General features: G+C 46.7%; 1 protein-coding gene and 1 non-coding gene across 4 annotated transcripts; both read right to left on the bottom strand.

Annotated features, from left to right (window-relative positions):
* THSD1 (thrombospondin type 1 domain containing 1) lies at nt 1-26,681 on the bottom strand. 3 transcript variants are annotated; one of them, XM_065901857.1, is made up of 5 exons: nt 26,563-26,681; nt 23,236-23,374; nt 18,791-19,753; nt 7,708-7,866; nt 1-1,623 (listed from the first exon to the last, which is right to left on the bottom strand). In XM_065901857.1, exons 2-5 carry the CDS (start codon nt 23,291-23,293, stop codon nt 254-256), a joined length of 2,550 nt encoding a protein of 849 aa, XP_065757929.1. In that variant the 5' UTR covers nt 23,294-23,374; nt 26,563-26,681; the 3' UTR covers nt 1-253. The 3 variants fall into 3 exon arrangements, with proteins under 3 accessions (XP_065757929.1, XP_065757930.1, XP_065757931.1); XM_065901858.1 differs by having other exon boundaries at nt 23,236-23,387; nt 26,563-26,664; XM_065901859.1 differs by lacking the exon at nt 26,563-26,681 and adding an exon at nt 23,565-24,027.
* On the bottom strand, nt 2,607-2,738 carry LOC136144539 (U8 small nucleolar RNA). Its single transcript, XR_010658568.1, has one exon. It is a non-coding gene; the product is annotated as a U8 small nucleolar RNA (small nucleolar RNA).

Genomic DNA, 26,681 nt, shown 5'->3' with positions numbered 1-26,681 from the left:
TTATTTAAATTTTATTATCATAGTTAGTAGTGATAAGCTGACAGAAACAGGCTAAGGAAGGGAAAAGGGTTGAGATAAATAAGTTCTTATGAACTGAAACACACGTGCATACTTGTGAGTTACCACCTCCCCCACATCCTGTCCTGCTGTACTGAAAAGAGTCCACGCCAGAGTCCAGAGAACATTGTAAGCAGCAGATCCCTGGATCTGGGCCCAGGACGCCACTGTGTGAAGTCTCGGGGGTGATGTCGGTCTAGATAACCAGCTTTTCCACACTCAGCGTACTTGTGGTTTCATCCTCTTCATTTGACCCAAAGTATCCCGGGAGATCCAGCATCCGCTGCTCTGCCTCGGTGAGGCCGAAGGATGTATTGTCGTAGAAGGCGAACTCCGGGTGGGCGGGGAAGCTCTGACACCTGTCTTTTCTGCCCTGAGAAGGGCTCAGCGGGCTGACCCTCTGGTAACCATCTTTGGGCGCCGGGGGGGAAGGCTGCTTCCTTGGGACACTCCTGTGACTGGGGGACGGCCCCCTCCGAGCCCGGGGAGGCTCCGGTCTCTCACCTGCCCCCACGAATCCGGCCTGGCGATCCCCTAGGTCCGGTTTCCTCGGAGGCGGCCCCAGGGAGTGGGGTTTGGGGAGAGGGCTTAAGGGACCACTGGCCCCCGCTGCCCCTGGGCCATGGTCCCGTTTCTCCGGGGACAGGGCAGCACCTCGGCTCGGAGGCCGGCCTCGATCTCCGGCCTGGTCCCAGGTCCGGGCCCTGGGGCCGTGGGCGGGAGTCGGCCGAGGGGTCAGCGTGGACAGGCTCCTCTCCCGGAACGGCCGGGCCTGCCTGGCCTCGTGAAAGCTCGCCGTCCTGCGGAAGTGGGACCCCCGGGGGTGGCTCCTCACCTGCGACTTGCGGAGGAGGGTCTGGCTGGGGCTGACCGCGCAGCTGGCCGCCGAGAGCGGGTGGTCCAGCCGGGAGGGGGGCCTGTCTCCGGCGCCCACCGCGGGGGGCTGCTCCAGGAACGGGGATTTGATCCGGAACTTGCTGGCCGTGGCCTCCTCGGGGCTCTCGGACCCTCCGGGGGACGCTGCTGCGGCGGCGGCGGCGGCAGCGGCGGCATCGATGGCCGTGTCCGTCAGGGGGCTCTGGGACACGTGGTACACCTTGGTGGTCTCCGTCAGGCCTTTCTTCTTCATCTCCTTCAGCTGCTGCTGGGCCAGGCGGTAGCTGAACAGGGGCGGGATGATCTTCTGGGCGTTGGCCTGGAAGCTCTCGCTCCCCGAGGCCTCGTCGTCGGGAGGCGCCGGCACGCTCCGCCGGTAGGTCAGCGGGATGCCCGGGTCCCCGGGGCTCCCCGCCGGCCCGTCACCCGCATCCGAGAAGCTGCCGCGCGGCTCGCTCAGCTCACAGATGTTCTCCTCGTCGGAGTTCTTCCGGCAGCCCGGCCCGTGCAGCGAGTTGTGGCGGGCGGGGGTGCTGCACTTCGGCGCGCGGCCCAGCTTCCGCCACAGCGTGATGAGCACGGTGGCCACGATGATGAACAGGCACAGTGATATGCCGGTTACCGTCACGACATTGTTGGACTTCACCGGAGCCTGGGGCTGGAGAGGAGATGGGCTGGATGGTTGGAAAGCTACCAAAAAAAAAAAAAAAAAAAGAACAAATGCATCCTCTGATATCCTTCTCTCTGCGTTGGTCTAAGGTCTCTGGGTGGCTTGCTGTAATTATCTAGCAGTTAAAGAAGTGAAATAAACAAGGACTAGGACTTCTGGTCGTACATATTTCTATAGACAACTTAAGTCAAACTGAAACAGAGAGACCCGTAGAAGTGTGGCGACCAGATGGGCCACAATCAGGGTGACTCCTGGCCACACTCAGTGTCTGCTGACACTTGAGCCCAAATTTCTACATAGAAGCCTCAGGAGGAGTGTTTCAAGGTAGAAAATCAAGATTTTTCACTTAATGTAAGGTAAACATGGGCATCCCCGATGGTTCAGTGGTAAAGAATCTGTGTGCAATACAGGGAGACTTAGATGTGGTTTCAATCCCTGGGTGGGGAAGATCCCCCTGGAGGAGGAAATGGCAACCCACTCCAGTATTCTTGGCTGAAAAACTCCTTGGACAGAGGAGCCTGGCGGGCTACAGTCCAAAGGGTTGCAAACACTTGAAATGCAAAGTAATTTAGGCAGGTTGCAGCTACATGTGCACATCTCAAGAGAAATTAATAGGTGAAAATAGGTCTTTTGGCAATATACTACAACTCGTTTTCTCTCCCGTGTCCAGGAACTGCCTTTTGTAGGTACTGGAGCCTCTGTTTTCCCACTTCTGCTTTCTCAGCTCTCTATCTCCTCCCTCCCTTCCATGTGGTGCTGATTTTCCTCCTTCTTCCCTATTCTCTCAATCTGGTGTGTCCCACAGTCATCAAAATGTCTTACCAAGACTCAGACGCCACCTGGGACCTCAGCCTGTACTGCCACAAAAGTACCCAGGAATCTGAGACCACCCAGTTCCACCCGGCAGGACCTCTCTTTCAACTCTTAGGCCACTGTCCATCATTTAAGCCCTTCCAGTCGCCTGTCCCCTCCCCTCTTTTTTTTTTAACTAGTTAATGCATGTATCAGGAGCAATCAGGGTCTTGCAAGTCATGATCATGCAGAGCCATTAATCATGAATCATGTGAGCTCCAATCACCACATTCTATTCTGCCCTCCAAAAGGGGGAACAGGTAAGGATTAGCCTACCGGATGATTTTTTAAATTTATTTTTAATTAGAGGGTAATTGCTTCACAGCCACAACGCTGTCCCGTGTCTCTCTTCCCCAGTCATATTGCCAGCTCTGTGAGTCATCTCCTGGACCCATCCCCAATGCTCCCCTCCCCTTTCCACTGCACCCTATGAGACACCTATAGCCAAAGACCTCACCATCCAGAAACTTTCCACAAAACACTGTTCATCTCCTTGCCTGACCTGAAGATGGGCCCTCCCGCAGGGCACAGCCTCCTCCACCCACTCTTGGGTGGGAGCTTTATTAGAAGCAGAGCCAGCGGCAGGGCGTGTCCCTCAGCCTCCTCATCCCTGGCTGCCATCTCAACCAACTCTTTCACCTCCGTGTAGAAGTTCTACTCTTCTGGTGCCCATGTCCATCCACCCAGATACCCCCCTACCCATCCCTCAGCTCTTGTCATCTCCCCACTTCCAGACACTCATCAGTCAGTAGCACCCAGGTCCAGGCTCCCTCACCATCCCAGAGCTGGGACCATTCGTGTCCTCCCAAGCGGTCATCCCTTCCCACTCTCTGCAGGTGCTCTTAACCTTCACAGCCCACTTCTGGCTGTCTCCTCCCTTCTCATTCATTCATGATTCCTACACTGGGTATTCAGCCTCACTGCAAAATCTGATTCTCCAACCCCTCCGGTTTCTCCCCTTCCTCCAGTCACTTTCCATGCTCACTTCTCTTCCTGCACCGAGGATCCCTCACTTAAACCCTTCTCCTGCCAATAATCTCAATTCTCTGCATTCTAACACCGAGCTATACCCCTTCCCCTGCTCTGCAGCGAAAGTCCGTTCCTAGATGAATCCCGACCTGTGGATTCTCAGCTGCAACACCCAGGCGGTTGAGCCCTGGTGGAGAAAATAATGGACCATGCAGGCCAGTGCCTCTGTGTACTGACAGCACCCAAATCTGGCCGTCCACAATCCTGTCATGGGTGCCTAACCAGCTCTCACTTCCCTCCCCGCCCCTGCTGCTTGGAAGTTGCCCCATTCACGCTCTTCCTCGGTGGTCTGCTGGAGCACGAAGATGAGAAGCTATCAAGCAAGTGCAACTCTGGCTTCTTCTGCCATCCTCCCCTCCAGCACGAACTGAGCAGCTGTCACACCTGTTTACCTCTTCCTCTAGGGAATTAGGAGGAGCAGTGTCTTCCCATAAGGATGAGTCCACCAAGTATGCTCTAGGCCACCCTTCTCCAGGGGGACTCTCCCTCTGCACCAGTTATCGCCAGCTTCTCCTGGAGGAGAAGCTCCACAGAAACATGCTCCAGCTCTTCTCAAAGACCTTCCGAGAACTCTGACTACTGCTACAGACGTACCTCGCTCGTCTTCCCGGCTGAACCTACAGAAAGAGGGGTCTGTATGCGCTGACTTACGGCTTCCATGTCACTCTCTCTGGCTCCTGCAACCTGCCCCCAGGTTTCCAGTGGGCCACCTCCGACTGGAAGTCATTAAGATCTACTAGCCAAGGAGCTCCATCTTGACAGTCCTTGAGTTTTGCAGCATCGGCTCCTGTCTGACCCTTCCTGTGACTGTTTCTCCTCTTGATTTCAACAGGTATCTAATTTGGAGACAAGAGCGTGGACTCTGGAGCCAGCGAGAGCCAGATCCCATTCCGGTTCTACTAGCACTGCTCTCTCCATCGATGTCCCACCAAACGTCCACCTCCACACACCGAGGACTCAGCACCTTCCCCCAGAGCCTGCGCCTCCTCTGATGTATCTCATCTCAAGGGAATGGTGTCCCGTCCATGCAGTGCCAGCAACAGAATCCTAGGTTTCACCTGGGATGCTCCCCTCTCCACGCCTGCCACATCCAGAGTTGCTGAATCCTCTCCTCCACATCCCACCGCCTTGGGTCACTGACAAACTCTTTTAACAGGCCACCTGCAGCCATCCCTGACCCTTCTGATTTCTACTCCAGGCTGCAGCAGAGAGAGCCATTGACAGCACAGGCCCAGTCTTTCAAGGGCCCTCAGGATCTGGCTTGTCCAGCCTCATTGTGTGTGTGTATGTGTGTGTTTTGCAGCGCTATGCAGCTTGTAACATCTTAGTTCCCTGACCAGGGATTGAACCCAGGCCCTTGACAGTGAAAGCACTGAGTCCTAACCACTGGACTGCTAGGGAATGACCCTGTCCAGTCTCATTTATATCCCTTCTTCCTGACACCGTCCTCCAGCCACATCAGACTGTCGTCAGTTCTCTGGGTTTCTTAAAGGGCCCATCATCTGCTGAGCTTTCATCCATCGCTCCCTTCGTTAAAACTCCCTTTCTCACCTAGTTCACCAGGTGACGCTTATTCAGCTTTCAAACTTCAGTTCACATATCACTTCTTCCAAGAACAGAGGTGTTCCCAACCTAGATTGTCACCAAGTATCCACAGCAAGCTGTGGGTATCTTCTATTGTACTGGACACCATGCCTGCTTCTGTGTCTGCTAAGTTACTATATCATACGTCCCTTCCAGACAGAGAGACATGGCTTACCTATATAGCTCCAACTCCAGTCAATAACTGGCACAGAGCTGGTACTCAATCAATGTTATATTCAGTAATTGATTCATTATTTTAAAGGTCAAAACAAAATGTTCAACATCCCATCTGATGGAATGTGGGTACATGGCAACTGGATCCACCCACTGCTGCGGTGAACAAGAAGGGCCAAATTAATGTAGAACTTCACTCAGACCTTGGCATAAAAACATCCTTTCAAAACCAAACAGAACTCTAGGCTTTCAAACAAGTAAAAATAGTTGAATGATGAAAGATTTGTTTCCTGGCTGATCATGTCTTCGTCTGCAGTGGCTGCTTCGTCAGTGGCAAATGTACATGACAGGCCTCTTAGCTGTCACCTTGGACTCTGGTTGGAATCCTTGAAAACCACAGCTGGAGAAAAGCCCCAGAGGTGCTGACCTCACCCATCTCTGCCTCATCTTGTCTTTCCCTGAAGTGAAGGAGAGCTTCCTGATGCTAAGCAGCCTGCAAACAGGTCTTTACACTTCCAAGGAGTAGAAAACAGCCTAAACCGGAGACAGAAACACTCGGGAGAAATGATCATTTTTATCCACATGAGCATTTATCTGAGGACCACTGATAGTAGAAGCACAGGTGTTTGTAGCACTTACCCTTTTTTCTAATTTATAATGCACAAATTTCCAGTTCCCACCCAGGATTAAAGAGATTAAGATGCCAGAACATGAAATAATACCACACAGCCTCAAAAAATGATTGCTAATTCCAGGATGCTTTTAGAAAGTAAGGCTGACCTGTAATATATAGAGGCAAAGTATTCAAGTTAGGGAGCTTAGGGCAAGGCCAGATCTAGTCCCTTGCTTTCTAGCTCTGCGGTCTTGGGCAGGTGGCTTATCCTCTCTCTGCTACAAAGTTCTTACCTGTATATGGAGATAATGATGGACCGACTTTATACATGCAAGGCACTTAAAAAAAAATGTCTGGCAGCATCAAGCTCTCAAGATCTGAGCCTAGCATAAGAATCCTTGTCTTGTAGAATTATTATGAGTTTTGAGTGAGACATGTAATAAATAGTTGATATTGCTGTCACTGCTAAATGTGCAGTAAAGTCAGGGGCAGTTGATTTTTAATTCATTTGAGTATCACAGAACTCTAGATGGAATAGCTTAACACAGCATGCCCTCCCAGAATGAAAAGCAAGAAGTTACACACAAGGAAGGAGCTATGGAGAGTAAGGGGACTTATAAAGAAAAGGGCAGATGGAGAAGAAAGCCTCAGAAGACAGTATGAGACACAGCTGGAGAAACAGATTTGGGGTGGGGCCCAGGGCTGATGAAAGAGGAGGGGGAAGCTGGGGGCTGGGAGGACAGCCTGTGTCTGAAGCTGTAATAGGAAAATCACAGAAGAGACAATGGCCTTAGGATGCTGGAATAAAGGGAACAAGGCCTACAGCACTGGCTGCAAAGAGGAGACAGCAGGATTCTGAAAGGTCACAGGTGGGGACACTGGTCAAGGTACTGCCAGATGCCGGTGGTCTGCTCAACAAGGTGCTCTGAGATCAAACACAGAAAACATCTAACTCTTCCAGGTCCCAAAGGGACAGGAACCAGGGGTGGTTTTCAACCTGGAGTTGGAGAATGGAAGAAGTCAGGACTGGAGAGAGGGGCCTCACCTAAGGGTCAGGACCAGAGCAAAGGCTGGTCAACTAAATGGGGAGCTGGCTGTGTCTCAGATGGGGGCTGGTGTGTGCAAAGAGCAAAGATTCCTTTTTATTGTAACCTGTGGGAAATGAATGGGATTCAGCTCCATAAGCTGCAGCAAACCCAGCTGAGCAACCTGAGCACCCCACCAGACCATCCACATTAAGTCCTCACTGAGCACCTGCCAGTGTGGACCTTCGGGGTGCTCAGGAGGATGAAGGAAGGGCCAGCCTCCAGGTGATGTTAACGTGAAACGCCCCACCTTCTCCTCCTGGGCAGGGGAGTACAGAATAAATATAGGGCCCTTCAGGGGATAAGGCAGGGCGTCTTGCCCCATTTTGGACAACTGGTCTATATGGTTCCCTGGGACTTCTTGGAGATGAGGAGGAAAAAATCAATTTTTTAAGGTTTCCCCACCGGCCCCCCCACCAAGTTTTGATGGAGAGAAGTTAAAGGAAGGAGAAACAGCAAGAAATCTTGGGAAGAAATGATCATCCCTCCCATTTTTTTGCATTTTAAAAAATGATTCTGTATGTCTGAACATTTCATTTTGACCAATGTGCTTGTCATCTTCCCATTTTTGACAGTGTTAAGTCCCCGGCCATCTTGCTGGCAAGCCAGCCCCAGCTGTAGACACAGTGATGGGCAGAGAGTCGGTACAGCCAGCAGCACTGACAATGCAGTTGAGTCCACTCCTGAACTCAGATTGGCGACTGCCAGGCAGGCCTGAGTGCAGCAGTCCCTCCGGGAGAGGCTCGGGCGGGAGGATGGATACCTACCAGCACAGTCCTCCAGGGAACACGGGGAGGTCTCCGAGGACATTCCGGGGCAGCCAGGTCGGGAGGGGGAGGCGGTCAGGCACACGCGGCGACGCTCTCTGACACCGTCCCCGCACGAGGCGCTACACTGGCTCCAGGGCTGCCACAGCCCCCAAGTTTCTGCAAGGACACCAGCCAGGCTTTTAATGCTAACTCACTTGGAGAATCAGAATGTCAGCGCACCCAAAGGAAGTGGCATAGCTCAAACCTCAGGCCGTGAAAAGTCAGTAACATGGAACATTCCCAAAGACAGGCAAAGCTGGAATACTGCTGCTACCCTTACAACAAAGGAAAGTAAAAATGTGAGTAGCTCAGGTGTGTTTGACTCTTTGCGACCCCCTATGGACTGTAGCCCACCAGGCTCCTCTGTCCCTGGGATTCTCCAGGCAAGAACACTGGAGTGGGTGGCCATTCCCTTCTCCAAGGGATCTTCCCGATAAAGGGATCAAACCCTGGTCTCCTGCATTGCACGCGGATTCTTTACCATCTGAGCCACCAGGGAAGCCTGTATAATTTATAAAATAGCAACCATTCTAGAACCCATCAGACAGCAAAGGTCACAGGACCACCAAATGGCCTGAATTATAAGGAAAGACAGACTCCTCCAAGGAAAGCCAGGATGCAAACATTATTTCCTGGGGCAGATGCCACGCCTCACACAAGTTGGTGAAAAGAAGTCATCTAAAAATGTAATGAAGGGGCTTCCCAGGTGGCTCAGTGGTGAAGAATCCACCTGCCAATGCAGGGTACATGGGTTCGATCCCTGGTCTGGGAAGATCCCACACTAGGCCCGTGAGCCACAAGTACTGAATCCACATGCTGTAACTACTGAAGCCCGTGTGCCCGAAAGCCCATGCTTCACAAGAGAAACCACTACAATGAGAAGCCCAAGCAGAGCTTACCGTCATCAGAGAAGGTCCACACGCAGCAAGGAAGACCCAGCAGAGCCATAAATTAAGTAATTAAATAAAAAATAAAAATGTAACGAACTGTCAGAGGCCTGGTGCAGGCTAGGAGAATACAGAAGCCCTGGGAGCCACACCACCCACGGGGGATTTACACCCACTGGCAGGCTCTTCACCACGGAGCTCACCAGCTGTTCACAACGAGGACTGAGGGCAGGTTCAAGACCGGAGGGAGCCTCCCTGAGGTGGAGCCCGAGGAGGGGAGGAGCAGCTTGTGGGGAAGACAGAGCTCATCCAGGGCCTCCTCTCCATCTGTCAACAAGAGCCCCAACCACTGGGCACAGGGCAGGGAACCCCGTCACTCTAAGAGCACCAGCTGAGGCCTGGTGCTGCCAAGGAATGGAAAAAGAGAGAAAGCTTCACCCTTAGAGAGGAGACCCGGGGCCGAGACTAATACAGAGCTTCTACCACTGGCGAGGGGCGGCATCATCACAAAGATCCCTCATGGTGATAGCGTTAAACATAAATAATCTAAAGACCAACTAAAAGACAAAGATTGTGAGGTTGGATAAAAAAGCATAACCCAGGGACGTCCTGGTGGTCCGGTGGTTAAGATTCCACGCTTTCACTGCAGGGGATACGAGTTCAATCCCTAGTCAGGGATTTGACACCTGCATGCTGCCCAGCGTGGCCAAAAAAAAAAACCATGGCATAACTATATGTTGTTTAAAAGAAACACACTTTAAGTATAAATACAGAAACAGGTTAAAAGTAAAAGGAGAGAAAAAGTTATACTTCGAAACATTAATGAAAAGAAAACTCAGTGGCTATATTAATATCAAAGTAGACTGCAGAACAGAGTATTAGAAAGAAAGTGAAGTCGCTCAGTTGTGTCCAACTCTTTAAGACCCCATGGACTGTAGCCTACCAGGCTTCTCCATCCATGGGATTTTCCAGGCAAGAGTACCAGAATAGGTTGCCATTTCCTTCTCCAGGGGATCTTCCTGACCCAGGGATCAAACCCAGGTCTTCTGCGTTGCAGGCAGACGCTTTTTACCCTCTGAGCCACCAGGGAAGCCCAGGATGCAGAACAAGGAGTATTACCAGGGATAAAGAGAGATGTTTACATAATGATAAAAGGGTCAATTCAGCAAGGAGACTTAACAACCCTAAATAGGGATGCACCTAACACCAGAGCGCTTGCAAAGAGTCAAGACATCTGAGTGAGTGAGCACACTTGCACTAACATCAGAGCTTCAAAATACAGAAAACATCCAACACAGTCATAATCGATTGGCAAATGCAAACTTCTTCCCCAAGCATATATGTAATCACTGCCAGATGGAATAATTGAATAAACCCCTATAAACAATTATCCTACGTCCCTTCTCTATCAACACCCATCCAATCCCAAGATCTATCAGGTCATGCCCACACTAGGCACCAAAACATCCTGTGCATAAAAGTCTCTCTTCTTCATTATGGACAAAAACTCATCATGCAGTCAAGGGTGTACAAAGCACTACAAAACATGCAGGGCAGATACATTCTCAGGTGAGCCAAGTGGTGCAATCCTTGGAGTGAGTCATGGAATATGACTTCTTTACAGCAATTAAAAGTCTTGGATTTTCACAAGAGTGGGAGCATTACAAACCAATATCCTGGACCAATGTCAAGTGAGGTGTGGTAATTATGTTCCATCCAGAGTTCCAACTGAACACAATATTGGTTCTGTGTCTCCCAGATCACACTGCAGCTCCTCAAACGGCTGAACAACAAGCCAGCTTTGTCCTTGAGCTTCACAGCTGTTCAGACACTATGCTTCCAGTGCTTGTAAAGCTTTGGGAAGCTCCTAGTAAGTCTCTCTGAGCTAAAGTACTGTGATTTATTTCTGAAAAAATCTCCTGGGAATTCCACTACTGTGACCTCTAAATGGCAAATTAAGTCAATGTATAGTTTATCCTTCTCTTGTTCTTGTATTTAAGACCACAAAAGGTAGATTACAAAAATCAAGAATCCTTTTGTTATTCTTTCTTAACTCTTCTACTTTACACGCGCTGTTGTTGTAAAAATCTCTAAGTCCCATCCAACTCTTTTGGGACCCTATGGACTGTAGCCTGCCAGGCTCCTCTGTCCACGGGGTTTCCAGGCAAAAACACTGGAGTAGGTTGCCATTCCCTTCTCCAGGGTATCTTCCCAAACCAGAAATCAAACCCAAATCTCTTGCACTGGCAGGTAGATTCTTTACCATTAAGTTACCAGGGAAGCCCACCCTTTATTTTACACAGATATTATTTAAACATATAGTCATCTGTCAAACCAAAAACAAAAATTCCATTAGTAGGAGCCAGAAAAAAAAAAATCAAAGTTCTGGTAAAAGCATGAATCTTAATGTCAAAAATCTCATTATGAAATGTGTCTTTTTCCTTTGAAAGCAAAATCATGGCTGGTAGGATCATTAGCCATTGAAAAAAAATAAACATTTAAATTAAGTTTTAGTTCTTTTACTTATAAACCAAATTAATCAAACAGAAAACAAAAGAAATCACTCAAAGCAATGAACAAATTTAATCAGGCAATATTTTAAATGCCTTAAACAACTCTATCTGTTCCCTGAAGATTTCTGTTAAAAACACTGGAGAAAATACTTAGCAAATGGGGACTGACTGGATAGCTATAATAAATGTAGTAGAAATGGAGAGTCAGATGACCAATTTTCTAAATAGTCTTCCTTCATGAATGACAGGCTGTTTGTTTTGCCCTGTATAGATGTCCATACATGCATTCATACTACATAGCAAACCTGTTTGGCCAGGATAAATGCTTTACAGGCCACTCTATAGGATATTAAATCTGAATGAGCAAAATGTGTTCAGAATAGGGAAAGGGAGATTTGTTTCCACTCCAAGAATATTTGAAGAGTATGAAATATTCATATTTGCAAGATATTTTGCTCACGAGTCTAATGTAACTAAACAACACAAGCTTATAAGAAAATTTAAGAGATTTGAGTGAGTAGCTAAGAGAAGCCGTGGGAGCAAAGACTCTTGGATCAGCAGTTTGGATTTTCTGTGCCTGACACAGGCTCATTCACATGAGACCACGCATGCTTATGCCTGGGTCAGCAGGCTCCAAAGTGGGTTACATGTCTTCAAGAGGGGTGGGCAGCACAAGATGAACCAATGAGGTGAGGAGGAAAATACTGGAACTTTTTTTCAATCAAAAAGTTTCCTATTACTTAATATTAGATTGACAGATGATTGTATAGTAGGCAGCATGGAATATTGGTAATATAGCAAATGCTGAACTTCCCTGGTGGTCCAGTGGTTAAGAATCCACCTGCTAATCCAGGGAACATGGGTTCGATCCTTGGTCCGGAAGATTCCACATGCCACAGGGCAACTAAGCCTGTGTGAAACAACTACTGAGGCTGCACCCTACAGCCTGTGCTCCACAACGAGAAGCCACTGCAGCTTGAAGCCTGAACCCTGCAACTAGAGAGCAGCCCCTGCTTGCCACAACTAGAGAAAGCCTGCACGTAGCAACGAAGACCCCGCACAGTCAAAAAAAATGCTCAAGCCAGTCTATTCACCAGTAGCTTTTAAGCCACCAACCTAACCTTTCTATGCCTCCCTTTCTTTACCTATACAGTTGGCAATAAAATAAACCTAACTCATACAGTTATTATAAGGATTAAATGAGCCTAAAACAGCTCTTGGTGCAAAGTAATCACTACATGAATGTGATTATGCCAAATGGTCACATAGAGGATGTCAGCTATTCTTAAAAAATCCCAAAGGAAGAGCAAGAGTTCCACAATGTGGAAGGGTTTACTGGTTCCTTCCTTGTCAGAGAACTGCAGAGTATTAAAGCATCTAAGGGCTTGCTTATATTAAATTATATTTTCCAGGTTTAGGTAAACCAAGTGGATGAGTGGTTTAAAAAGATTCTGGCAAAGAATTAAAGATGAAACGGTAATTAAGCACCTGCAAAGAAGACAAGAGGAACAGGAGGACAGGACTCCTGTTCTTGACAAAAGCTCTTGTCCACTCACAGTCGGAATGAAAAACCTGACCAACTGATCAGAGAAACAAGAAGACAGCCAACAGACTTAAATTCCCAAGAAAACTATGTGCTAAATATTTACAATTTTTGCTTGTCAAAAACACTATGTGACTACGAATTTACACCCTCTATCAGTAATTCTCAACTTAGCCCTAAATATATGTTTTATATATATATTTGCCTTGAGAAACAGGATCCATTATCCCTTATCTGACACCATTGGGGCAGATGAGTCCAGGATTTAGAATTTCTCAATTTAGATTTTTGCATACTACTGCAGCACCTGTGCCCGATATTACTAACACTCCCCTCGCAGCATCTCATAACCACACATATGACATTTCTGCAGAGAAACTCATAAACATTCACACTAAGTAGGATAAGTGAAGATCACAAATAATCATTTTTGACACTATCCTGTTCCTGTAAATTAGTATGTACATGTTTAAGGTTCTAAGACATACTTGGAAAAACAGACAAACCTATCAAACCCATTTTCCCTTTTCAAAAGGAACTAATGGGAAATTCATTGTGCATCAGAGAATCACAGCTCATGGTGGGCTCAATGCCGTGGGGGCAGGTCCCTGAATGATGCCATTTGGCAATAAGGACAGTCTTTACTGGTTAGAGCCAGCAATTTAAATGGAAAATGAAAAGAACTTGATTTAGTCATTAACTTTTATACTAGAAACACAAAGGCACCAAGTTTCCATCACTAGCAGAAGTTTCATCGACCAGCCAAGCAGAGCCCTGCTGTGTGGCCACACAAGAGAATCTGGGGTTTCCAGGAGCATTTAGCCCCTCAAGGGCCTCCCAGCCCTACTGCCCGACTGTGTCTAGTGGCTGCAGCCCCGTAGGGAACCCTGAGCACCCTCAGCCTGGACACAGAGCTCTACCTCCCCCACCCCAGGGTCTTCCCTCTGCGGCTGGGGGAGAACTCGGTCTTCAGACACCAGTGGAGGAGTCAGCGGGAAGCCCCACAGTTGGGAGAACGAACCAACACGGAGACCTGCTGCTCCCAAAGTCTTCTTCCATCAAGTGGCCTGAACTCCTTTGCCCGCGCATGGTATGTTTCCATTGTGTATGGGCTCAGTCGTGTCCGACTCTTTGCAACCCCATGGACTGTAGCCCACCAGACCCCTCTGTCCATGGGATTTCCCAGGCAAGAATACTGGAGTGGGCTGCCATTTCCTTCTCCAGGGGGGTCTTCCTGACCCAGGGATTGAACCCAAGTCTCTTACATTTCCTGCAATGGCAGGCAGGTTCTCTACCACTAGTGCCACCTGGGAAGCCCTTGTTTCCATTAAATTCAGGCACTTAAAATTTTTTTTTTTCCATCTTAGCAACTTCTTTTGAAAAGGCAACCACATCTTGAATGATTAAATCAACATAACTGTTTTTCCACTGATACCTAGCTGAGACCTGTCACATCAGAGTACAGCTTTCCCTTTACTAAATATGTACTGAAGCACCTGTTAATGTGCCAGGTATATGAAGTGGGCCAAATAAACATCATAAAAAGCTTCACGGCAGCACAAGTTGGCTTCTGTCGGCAAATGAGCTTCTGCAATCGGGAGTTCAGGGAGGTGTGGAAATGTGGGGAGAAAGACACTGAACAAGCAGTGACAGAGGGATAAATGCCATGAAGGAGGGTCTAAGGATGCTGGGCCAGTTTATACCAGGGAGTTTACCAAGCCTGGGGTCGAGGAAGAGTACCCAGGAGGAGACTTGGGGGATGGGTTAATGTAACCAAGTGAAGGTGGCAGAGGGGTACCCAGTCTCCAGCCCATGGATGGTGACTGTAGGGGGTGGGGGGCAGCTCGCCACGGAGGGAACACGGATGCTCATCCTCATGGGTGAGGTGTCAAGTGAGGTAATTGACAGGTTTCAAGTAAGGAAATAGCCCTCAGTTGACCTGAATTTCCAACAATCCCTCTCTGGCTGCCTTGAGAGAATGAAGGGGATGGGGGAAAAACAACTAGGGATCTATTAAAGGAGTCCAGGTGGGGGGCTTCCCAGATGGCGCTAGTGGTAAAGAACCCGCCTCCCAACACAGGAGACATGAGACATGGGTTCGATCCCTGGGTGGGGAAAATCCCCTGGAGGAGGGCATGCCAACCCATTCTAGCATTCTTGTCTGGAGAATCCCACGGACAGAGGAGCCTAGCGGGCTATAGCCCATGGGGCCGCAGAGTCGGACAGGGTGGAAGTGACTGAGCACGCACGCGGCTGAGCACTGGGAACTAAAATCCCATGAGGCACACAGCACAGCCAGAAAGAGTCCAGCTGGGAGATGGTGGAGGCTTAAAGCAGGGGTGTTGGTGGAAATGGAGAGATTCAGGGATTTTTCGAAGAAACAAAACCTATAGGACCTAGTGATTTGTTCATAGGAGGTGAAGAAGAGCAAGGCTCCTGAGTTTGGGGTTCAAACAATGAAATGGGTGGTGCCTTGTACTGAGGAGCAGTGTTGGGGGGTAAGCTGATGAGTCCAATTCCATGCTGCTTTTGAGGAGCCTGGAAGACATTGGGGGACAACTGTTCAGCTCTTGGATGTAGGTGAGAGATGCTAGCCTTGAGCCATTAGCAACAGGACAGCAATCACCTAGCAACTGTGAGAAGAATGAAAAAACGCAGAGGTTCCAATAGAAGATGCAGAAGGCCGAATAGAAGTCCGAGGCTTAAGGGATACGATGGTGGTAGAACAGACTGGCAAAGGTGACCCTGAAGGAACAGCAAGAGAGGCAGGAGGCAAACAAGGCGAGTGTGATGTCACAGAATCAAGGTCAACAAAGACGCCGACGAGAAGCATCCCAGATTTGGGGACTGAGAAGTCATTCACTGGCTGCTTTAATGAGAGGATGTTCAGGGCAGGCGTGTGAGTCAGGAGTGGGTTGCAACATGAATGGGGGTGAGGAAGTAAACCCCAAAGTACAGGTGATTTTTTCAAGACCCAGGGCTACACAAGGAAGACGAGAGGAAGACGGTGTGTTCTGGAGGAGGATGAAGAGATGAGGGGCAAGTTTGTTTTGTTTTCAGCTGAGACAACTGGGGACATCTCCAAGTTGATGCGGATGAGCCAGTAAAGAAGGGACAGTTAGAGATGGAGGAGAGGAGGGTAATCATGAATAACAGAAGGTTCCGGAGAGAGCAGAGGGGAGGGGAGGGCTGACCTCATATTGGAGGAAAGACGCTGCTTCTCTGGGGACAGCAAAGGAGAGGATGGGACGGCTGCCTGCAGGCTTATGGGGATCTCGGTAGGAGAGTGAGGAGGCGCGTCCCTGATGGCTTCTAGCTGCTCTGTGTGGCTGAGTGAGCTCTGAGCGTGAGGCAGAGGTGGGGGTGAGGACAGGGGGGAGCAGAGGAGGGCCAACAGAACAGAAGAGGACAGCAGGGGCGTGAGCAGCAGGGTGGTACGCCGGGTCCAGCAGGAGGGGAGGCACGTGCACCCCCAGGGGCCCCGGTCTGCCTGGCTGCAGAGGGCAGCTGGCAGGGGCGTCAGGACAAGGAGGCAGGGGCGTTTGGGGTATTGCTAGGGGAGTTGTCAAAGGAACAGGCCACGGAATGTAAGCTGGAGAGAGGTAACCACAAGCAGGGAAGCGCCAGTGGTAGGGACAGAGTCACAGGCATTTCTCAGCAGAAGTGAGCGAATCTGGAGCAAGAAACTCGTGGGGCACCGAAGATGCTCAGAGGCCATCAGGGAGCACAGGGCCTAGTGGGAAAGTAGATAAGGGACTGTGTATGTGATCAGGAACATCTCTGCTGGATTAACCTCTTGCCAAGATCAGACCTGCACCCAGGAAAAGGGCAAGAAATGCAAAAAAAGAGCCTGGGGCCTGGGTGGAATCATAATAACCCTACTTTTTTGTGCAAAGAATTAAGAATCTGAAGAGGTTTCTAGAAATCTGGCTATGAACTCTCACTAAAGAGGCATCATTCTTTTAACGAGGCACGCATGACAGCAAAGAGACACCCTTGAAGACACCCTCTAGAGGAAGCGGGACACTACTCAGTTCAACTTGGGATTTAGCTTTGAATTCTGACTTGCCATATGATGTAATAACATAATCTCTAAATACATACAAAAGGATGAAACTAGAACATTTTCTAATACCATACACAAAAACAAACTCAAAATGGATTAAAGAGCTAAATGTAAGACAGGCTACTATAAAATGCCTAGAAAAAAACACAGGCAGAACAGTCTTTGATATAAATTTCAGTAATATTTTTTTGGATCCACCTCCTAGTGTAGTGAAAATATAAACAAAAATAAACAAATGGGACCTAATTAAGCTTAAAAACTCTTGCACAGCAAAGGAAACTATAAACAAAATGAAAAACAACCCACAGAACAGGAGAAAATATTTGCAAATGAAGCAACTGACTCCAAAATATACAAATCGCTCAAGTAGCTCAATATTAAACAAACAACCCAATCAAAAAGAGCAGAAAATCGAAATAGACATTTCTCCGAAGACATACAGATGACCAATAAATACATGAAAAGATGCTCAATATCACTAATTATTGGAGAAATGCAAACTTAAACTTCAATGAGGTATCACTTCACACCTGTCAGAGTGGTTATCATCAAAAAATCTACAAATAATAAATGCTAGAGAGGGTGCAGGGAAAAGAGACTGCTCCTACACTGTTGGTGGGAAGGTAAATTGGTACAACCACTAGGGAGAACTGTATGGAGATTCCTTAAAAAACTAAAAATAGAACTACCATGTGACCCAGCAATCACACTCCAGGGCATATATCTGGAGCAAACTGTAATTCAAAAAGATATATGCACCTCAACATTCATGTAGCACTATTCACAATAGCTAAGACATGAAAGCAACCTAAACGTCCATCAACAGAGAGATGGACAAAAAAGATGTGCTACATATCAAACCAGCCAATCCTAAAGAAAATAAACCCTGATTACGCACTGGAAGGACTGATGCTGAAGTTGAATTGGCCACCTGATGCAAAGAGCCAACTCAGGGAAAAGACCCTGATTCTGGGAATGACTGAAGGCAAAAGGAGAAGAGGGCAGCTGAGGTTGAGGTGGTTGGATGGCATCACCAATTCAATGGACATGAACTTGGGCAATCTCTGGGAGACAGGGACAGAGAGCCCTGGTGTGCTGCAGTCCATGGGGTCACAAAGAGTTGGACATGACTTAGTGACTGAACAACAACAATATATATACACTGGAATACTACTCAGCCACAAAGAAGAATGAAATAATGCCATTTTGCAGCAACATGGGTAGGCCTAGAGATTATCATCCTAAGCGAAGTAAATCCAGAGAAAGACAAATATCATATGATATCACTTATATGTGGAATCTTAAAAAGTGATACAAATCAACTTATTTACAAAGCAGAAAACAGACCTACCAACTTTTAAAACAAACACATGGTTACTAAAGTGGAAGGGTGGCGGGAGGATAAATTAGAAGGTTGGGATTAACATGTACACACTCTATATAAAAAAGATGATCAACAAGAACCTACTGTATAGCACAGGGAACTCAGTATTCTTTAATAACCTGTATGGGAAAAGAATCTGAAAAAGAATGGAGATAAATATATATATGTAGCTGATTTAGTTTGCTGTATACCTGAACTGAACACAATTTTGTAAATCAGCTATACGCCAATATAAAATAAAAGTTAAAGAACAAACATACCTAAAAAATAAAATACAGTGTAGTAATAGCTGAAGTTTATCAGTGCTTCCTACATGCCAGGCACTGTGCTAAGAAACGTACACACTGATTTCACTTAATTCTCACAACTCTCTGAGGCAGATACTCTTATTATCCCCCCTTTATTGGTGGGCAAACCGAGAACTGCAGCAGTTAGTTAGCAGTGAGCTGGGTATGCTTACCAATATTCTTCATTTTTCAGACAAGGATGTTAACATCATTTGGAACATTACGAGGAGTGAACCATAAAAATGATGGCACAGTTCATAGAAAATCAAGTTCATCTAAATTCAAAAGAATAATTTTGATTGCATGAAGATACCAATTTCATTAAAAAAAAAATGGTTTTAAAATCGCACGCAATACCAACCTATACTTCTCCGAATTAGCATGCATTCCTTCTCCTTTGCAGAAAACTGGCTTCGGCTTGAAACGCCCAAGTCAAAGCAGTATTTATTCCTCCCCATGTCAAACAAAGTGCAGTTGAATACTGTTCTCCTCTCTCCCAAGGCCAGGCTGTTTTCAGCCAGCCGATTGGTCCTCTCCCCGGGGAGTCTGGGGGCTTCCTTGAAGACGGTGATCACCCCCTGGACGAAGACGCAAGGCGGGGGCAGCACCGTGACCTCCACCCCGGCCTCGCAGGTGAGCTCCGGCTCCATCACCAGTTTGTACCCAAACTTCTGGGCCAGGTCAATGGGGCCTGTGGACGTGATGACCGAGTCTCGGCCCAGCAGCTTCAGCACCACGGTGACCGTGACGTAGGCTTCCGGCCCCACGGGGGCGCAGTCGAACTCCACCCACTGGCCTTGAGCGAGCTCCACCCGCTTGCTGGCCCTAATCTCCAGCGGCGGGGCCTGACCCGCCTTCGCCTCCGGGAGGCTGTTGGTGAAGGTGACGTCCAGCAAGATGTCAGGCTTGTCCCCGGGGAACGGGCAGAGCGGCTGACTGGTGAAAAGGCCCACCTGGAAGGTGCCCTCGGCCGCCTTGGACGTCCTGCTCAGGTCAACGCGGAAGACGGGCCATTCCACCTTGAGAAAGGCGCTCCTCTCCCTCGGGGGGGCCGGGGGGCTGCTGTTTGTTGCTTCCCGGGTCATCACGAACCAGTAGTCGCCGGCCTCCTTGAAGTAGAAGCATTCAAACTCTAGGGTCTCCTGGGACTGGTTGGTCAGGACGTATTTGGTGGTAAGAGTCCGGTTGGAGCTGGCCTCCACCAGCAGCACAGAGACATTCCTCAGCGTCCCGCTGGCGCCATGGAAATCCACAGTCACCGTGCTGTTGCTTAGCGCTACATGGCCCGGCTCCCCCAGCACGAGATACTCAGCCTCTCCAAGAACTGAAAGGAAATGGTCACAGTGAGTTTTCCAAAGGGACATCTGAGCGGCAGTACCGATGACATCCATGAAAACAGCATCTCAGACACAGGAGAAGTTTGAACTGCGCCAAGGATGACATATAGTGATGTTGAGTGCTAACCCTGGGAGCTGGGCCCTGAACCTCTTCCATTCTAAAATGGCTCAGGTCCTTCATCTCCATCTTTCATGGTTCTTGTTCAAAACAATGAATGGGTACTCTGAATTCTCAACAGTCAACAATGGAATCTATCTGCAAAGAAAACCTAATAAGGCAAGAGTAACAACTGACAATTCTCATGATAAAAATCCAACACTTCACTTTGCTCACTTTAGTCATATTGTAGTATTTAGGTATTTGCAGGAAATGGGTTTACAGTGAGGGCTTCCCCGGTGGTTCAGTGGTAAAGAATCCATCTGCAATGCTGGAGACAGAGGAGGTGCAGGTTTGATTTCTGGGTCAGGAAGATCCCCTGGAGGAGGGCATGGCTACCCACTCCAGCACTCTTGCCTGGAGACTCACATGGACAGAGGAGCCTGGCGGGCTACACTCCATAAGGTTGCAAAGAGTCAGACATGACTGAGGCAACTTAGCACGTGCGTGCACACACACACGCATCCCCACAGGTTTACAGTGAAGTGAAAGAAAGCCTGATTCAAATGATATAACATGAAGTACTCTAGATGACTTAACATGGACGACTCTAAATATACAGCTGATGTTTGAACAACACGGGTTTGAACTGCCCAAGGGTCCACTTAACGCACAGATTTGTTCCAACAGTAAATAGTAACTAGATGATCTGTGGTTGGCTGAATCTGCAGATGCAAACAGCAGATATGGAGGGCCAACTATAAGTTATATCAGGATTTTCAACTGTGAAGAGGATCAGACTCCTTAAACCCCACGCTGTCCAATGATCAGCTGTACCTGTAAGTTACTGCTTTCTGACATCCAAGACAAGTGTGTGTATTTTTACCAGTAAAGAAAGTGCCTTTTGTTTGTATAAGGCAGAAATTTTAAGATGAATACGAAATGTTGACATTCTATCCTACATGGATTAATCCAGGGGACAGAGTGAACATTCATGGAATAGCTAAGCATGTCCTTGGTGATTTTAATGACATTATAGTAACAGGCCTAGACAAGATAGATGACTACTAGCCCAAAAGTATCCCTTAGTTAGGATAATCATATCTTTTTTTTTTTAAAAAGAGACCCACTGGAGCAGCTGAAGTAAAAAGCAGAAAGAACACAGGCACACAAGAATCCTTGTTTCTATTTTGAACCCTATCCAAATACATACCAAAAGAGACAGGATTTGGCAATACAACAATCAACTGGCCTGTGGCTAGGGTAGGAAGCATTCTAGATTTAAGAAAGTGCAGTGCCCTTTGGTTTGAAAAACAACATGTGTAAGTAGGAATTTGTAAGTTTTCTTATAAATACATGCTAATACAATATATTAATATAATAACAATAATTATATATGTCATATATGCCCAAAGGACCTCAATGTGTTGGCTGGGCTGGCAGTCCTTAAATACATTCAATCTACAGCAGAGACTGACATAGCATTGTAAATCAACTATACTTCAATAAAAAATAAAATAAATTCACTTGGCTATACAGCAGAAACCAGTCAACACTGTAAATCAACAATACTCCAATAAAAGTTTTTTAAAAGAGAAAAAGTGCACTATTCAAGGATATTAAAAAATGGTTATTAGAATTAGCACATGAAATACTGCCATATGAAGGTTTGTTTGATCACCTCAGCACTTCACTCATTTCTTATTTAAGATGAGGTGAAATAAAACGTATAAAACTTGGATCGATCTGGACACTTGAAAGACCACAATAGTTTTTGGTTTTTTTCCATCAACATACACATTGAGGAGTACTCCCTGTTGGATGGAGGTGACTCAGAGTTAAGGAAGGCAGTTGCTTCTGATGCAGCTTCTGTGCGGGTTCAGAGCTGACCTCCAGTGCTCACTGCAGCCCAAGGAAGGAGTAAGGACTGGGAACAAAGCTTATATTCATTTGCATCCGATGGGGCAGAATGGTTCTGTGATGCATTTAACACTGAGACGCACACCACACTTAGTTAATTAATGAAAACCTATTGTCAAGGATACGGTTACCACAGAGGCAGATCAGATGCTGATTTGCTGGGCAGCTAGTCAATGAAAGAGACACACATGTCCCTTTGGAAATGGACAAGAAAGAGAACTGTTAAGTCTCAACAGCAGCAGACAGAAGGTGTGTGTTGAAGACGGAACTTGGCTGCTTTACACCTGAACTCTAGTTTCTACAGGCAAGAATATATTCTCATTTAGAAAACTACCATTTGGTCATACCATCAAACTGACTACTACAGTTCAGTTTTCTCCATTCATTCGTTTCCTCTCTCCCATTCCTTTAAATGAACTGGTGTCTCAATATAAGCATGTGGATTTCAAAAGAAATCTAACTGTTAATGGTGTATTTTGATCAATTTCAAATGGAGAAGGGGATAAAACCCCACATATATGAAAATACCTCCATTTTTAGTGGCAGCCTTTGCACTCAACTTTAATGCTTTATTTTCTGCTCAATCAACTTTTTTATGTGCCGGTAAAATATTTTGTTCTCAACAATAACAAACATCCTCGCAGACTATTTAAATAGAAATTTTTCATGTCCTTCTCTTTATGAAACAAAATACCCTTTTATAATTTTTTGTATAAGGCTGTTAGATGCAGAGCAATGTTTTCCCCAGTGGCTCAGTGGTAAAGAATCTGCCTGCAGTGCAGGAGACAACAGGAGACACAGGTTCGATCCCTGGGTTTGGGAAGATCCCCTGGAAAAGGAAAGAGCAACCCACTCCAGAATTCTTGTCTGGAGAATCCCATGGACAGAGGAGCCTGGCAGGCTACAGTCCATGGGGTTGCAAAGAGTCAGACACAACGGAAGCAACTGAGCGTGCACGAGTATGCACACAAAAGACTTTAAAAGAAACGAATCCCAGGGACTTCCCTGGCGGTCAAGCAGTTAAGACTCAGAGTTTCCACTGCAGAGGGTGTGGGTTCAATCCCTGGTTGGGGAACTAAGATCCCACATGCTTCGAGGCACAGTCAAAACAAAACAATAAACAGAAATAAAGCTAAAAGACAGTACACACACAAGTGTATAATACTGAAACACTAGGAACTCAATCAAAGTGAGGGCAACATGCTTGTCTCCGACTTGTGAAATGAAAGTGAGTTTAAAAAAAAACTTAAAAATATATTTTAAATGAAATTTGAATTAATAATGCAGAACCTTAAGAGACCTAGGGTTGTAAGAACCATGGTTTAAAAGGCACTGAACTGGAGTCCCTGCCCTGCCTCCTTCATGGAGAGGCATCAACATTCCAGGCATTTAAAAACCTCCCATTTCTGTTTCTTCATTGGGACCCACAGCATAGGTGCACTCAACACTTACCATAGTCACAGAGCACCACCAGCAATAGATTTGAAAAGTCTTTCAACGTTTGTTTCATTCTGATCAGCAAAATCCCAGGTCTTTGGTCTCCTCATGTCCTTTCTCACATCCGAATGGTAAAGTCTTCTTTCAAAAACACCTGCAAGAAGAACCTCAAAGAAATATTGGCTCTGTTCAATGTGATTCATAAAATAGTAACCCTGAGATGACAAAACCATTCTAAGAAGTCAGACTTCCTAGTTAATACTGAAAAGAAAACAGGAAGGACATTACTGTTGCCCCCAGGGAAATGATCAGTAATTATACACGTTCCTTTCATTATAGCTCACCTGCTAAGAACATTCAGGTCTGCCCACACCAAGACTTTCTCTGCAAAACACCAAGTCTTTATTCTTTAAAGCAGATCCTTAAGTGGAGAGTTGGTTGCTCTTTGTTTAATTTTATTGAAGTCCATAGCCAACCTTGATAATATATCTTTGCATACTTATATGCATGGCATAGCAGGCTAACCAACTGACTGACATTTTGCCAAATTTTTGCATCTGTTGTGTAGACCCGCCTTGCTTCCACAAATGGGCTTATATTAACATTGTCTGTCTTACACAATTGGTATGTTATCTGGATTGCTCCATTTCTTAATGCCTAGGAGCTATATCAAAATGATTAAGCCTTTAAAAAAAAAAAAGAAAGATACTCAGATTATTGCAATTAAATGTGAACTCCATGCGGCCCTGACTTCCCTTGGTTAGGGCATTCTAAAGACAAAACAGCTATCATCTTTGGCAGCCTTCCAATACTTGTTGCTACTGGCTGGCGTGCATCAGGAGATGTATGATTTCAGGCAGCAATCTTCCCAGACCACCTAGGAGGGCAGGGAAGACCTTGATGGCCCATGGTTCAGAATGATTTATGAGCAGTGGCACTTACTTTGATATAAACAGACTATTACACAACAGAATGAGATGCAGGGTATTTAAGAGCCAGTTTTTCTCATACATGAGTCTAGGAAACTATTGGATACTAAACATTACCAAATAGATATTTTCTTAATATCTATATTCCCCCCTATTATGCACAGTTAATCTACTTTTAGTAAGTTTTTAAAAAGCATATTATATTCAAAATATATGTATGTCACATCCCTTCAGATAAGGCAGGAATTAAGGGAATTAAGAAGACTGATTGGAATAATCAGAAATTTGGTGGAAAGGAAATAAGTCTGTCTCTATTAGTTTTCTCTCTGTAGGAGCTGGTTGAGCAAAAGGAAATGCTGGACTTCCTCAAAGAGAAGCAGAGATATGAAGTGTAATCATGCAGACAATTAGGGCTCTCGCCCTCTCCAAAAACAACCAAAAAAGAAAATTCAGTTTTGTTGGAATTAGGCACAGATTTGACCCAATCCTTTCCTTTTACATGAATTGGGAAACCTGGCCAAAGACAGCAGATGAGCATCATTGCATCACTGGGGCAAAGGTGGGCACACAGGGCAATTAAAATGCTTCCTTTAAGTCACTGATACTCAGTAACCAAAGTAAGAAGAAACAAGCAATCTCTGGCCCTGGAGAGTGGAACTAACTCCTCCCAAATTGCTTGTTTCCGTATGACAGACAGGCTTCCCTGGTGGCTCAGATGGTAAAGAATCCACTGGCAATGCAAGAGACCTGGGTATGATTCCTGGGTTGGTAAGATCCCCCGGAGAAAGGAATGGCTACCCACTCCAGTCTTCTTGCCTGGGAAATCCCATGGACAGAGAAGCCTGGCAGGCTAGTCCATTGGGTCCCAAAGAATCGGTCGGCAACACATTTTCGTTCGTATGAGAAAGTTCAGTAAAACGGAATAGTGATAATCTATATTTAGAGTTGTGTGGAAATGGAATTATAAAATAATCCAGGCTATCTGAAACCAGGCTGGTTTATAAGACATAATATGGTTTGCATACTATGGATTTTTAAAAAATACTCTCAAGCTTTTGAAAATGAATGCTGATTTTTTCATTAATATGAAGATGTAAACAGAGCACCCTAGAATGTCATGGAATACTGGGTTAAAAAAGCACTACTTTTTTTTTTTTTTTTTTTTAAGAAAACAGTGAGCTTCTTTAATTTGTTTTAAACCTTGCTTATTTTCTTTCAACAGGTGTTCCCAATACCATGACTGGCTACTTACAGTGTTTGGCTTGATAGATTTTTAAAAAATACTCTCAAGCTTTTGAAAATGAATGCTGATTTTTTCATTAATATGAAGATGTAAACAGAGCACCCTAAAATGTCATGGAATACTGGGTTAAAAAAGCACTACTTTTTTTTTTTTTTTTTTTTTTAAGAAAACAGTGAGCTTCTTTAATTTGTTTTAAACCTTGCTTATTTTCTTTCAACAGGTGTTCCCAATACCATGACTGGCTACTTACAGTGTTTGGCTTGATAATCGTTTTTTGAGAAAGTAAGAACTTGAGCATCCTTTATACACATTTAAAGAAAAAAAATTTATATAGGGCATTCACATACAGAAATGTTTAGACACTCTAAACATAGCAGCTACATGGTAGGGGCAAGTTGTGAATATTCTCAGTGGCTAATCACGACTGAAGCGACTTAGCATCAGCAGCAGCAATGACATGACGCAGAACTCAGATCCCAGTACTTTTGCTGAAATCTGCTAAGATAAACGCTTATCTGTCCCCGAGGGCGTCTTCAGAACTCAGAAAAAGAAAATGAATTACGCTGAGGTTCAGGAGACCAATGACTTAGGGTAGAATAAAAGGAAAAGTGATCCTGTCCCTTCTGACAAACATGCACACGCTCGTGTGGACGTCTAATGATATTTATTAAAAGGAAATCCCTAAATTCCAAGCAGGGTGCATTTATGTATTCGGCCGAGTCGGCGGTGCCTGGTCCCCGCGTCCACCCAGCTTTCCCCAGGCCGGCAGGTCAAGGTCACGTTTGGAAACCTCAGGCGGCCAGCGTCCTTAGCCCGAAGTCCTCCTAAAACGGCACTTATCTCACACTACTTGTACCCCACAAAGGATTTCTTTCTGGAAAGACGCAAGCCTGTTCTGAAACGCAGAGTATCCCAGACGCTGATTTTCAAGGGTCCCCAACTCTGCGGACTCAACGCCCATCTATCTGCGTGCGGTCAGCCTGGGTCCCTCGGCCACGCCTGCGCCAGGTGCAGGTAGAAGTCGGGACTCGGAGAGGCGGAGACGACACTTTCTGGGTACGTGGAGGGGACGGTACGCGGCGGGGAGGGTGGGGCGGCAGGGTCCAGGGACCCTCCGGGGACCCCGCGGCGGGGGTGCACCCCAGGTCGCCTCCGGAAGGTCCCTCTTACCTCTGGGACGGGCGGGCGGGACGGCGAGGCGGGCGGAGGGCGAGCGACTTCACGGGCGGCGAGGCAGCCGGCGGAGCATCCCGCGTCCCGGGACTGCGCCCGGGGCCGCCGCGCCGCTC

The sequence above is a fragment of the Muntiacus reevesi genome, chromosome 11 (genome assembly GCF_963930625.1).
Source record: "Muntiacus reevesi chromosome 11, mMunRee1.1, whole genome shotgun sequence".
Classification (NCBI taxonomy): domain Eukaryota; kingdom Metazoa; phylum Chordata; class Mammalia; order Artiodactyla; family Cervidae; genus Muntiacus; species Muntiacus reevesi.
Note: the sequence above shows the minus strand (reverse complement) of the source record. Positions and strands in the feature narration are given on the sequence as shown.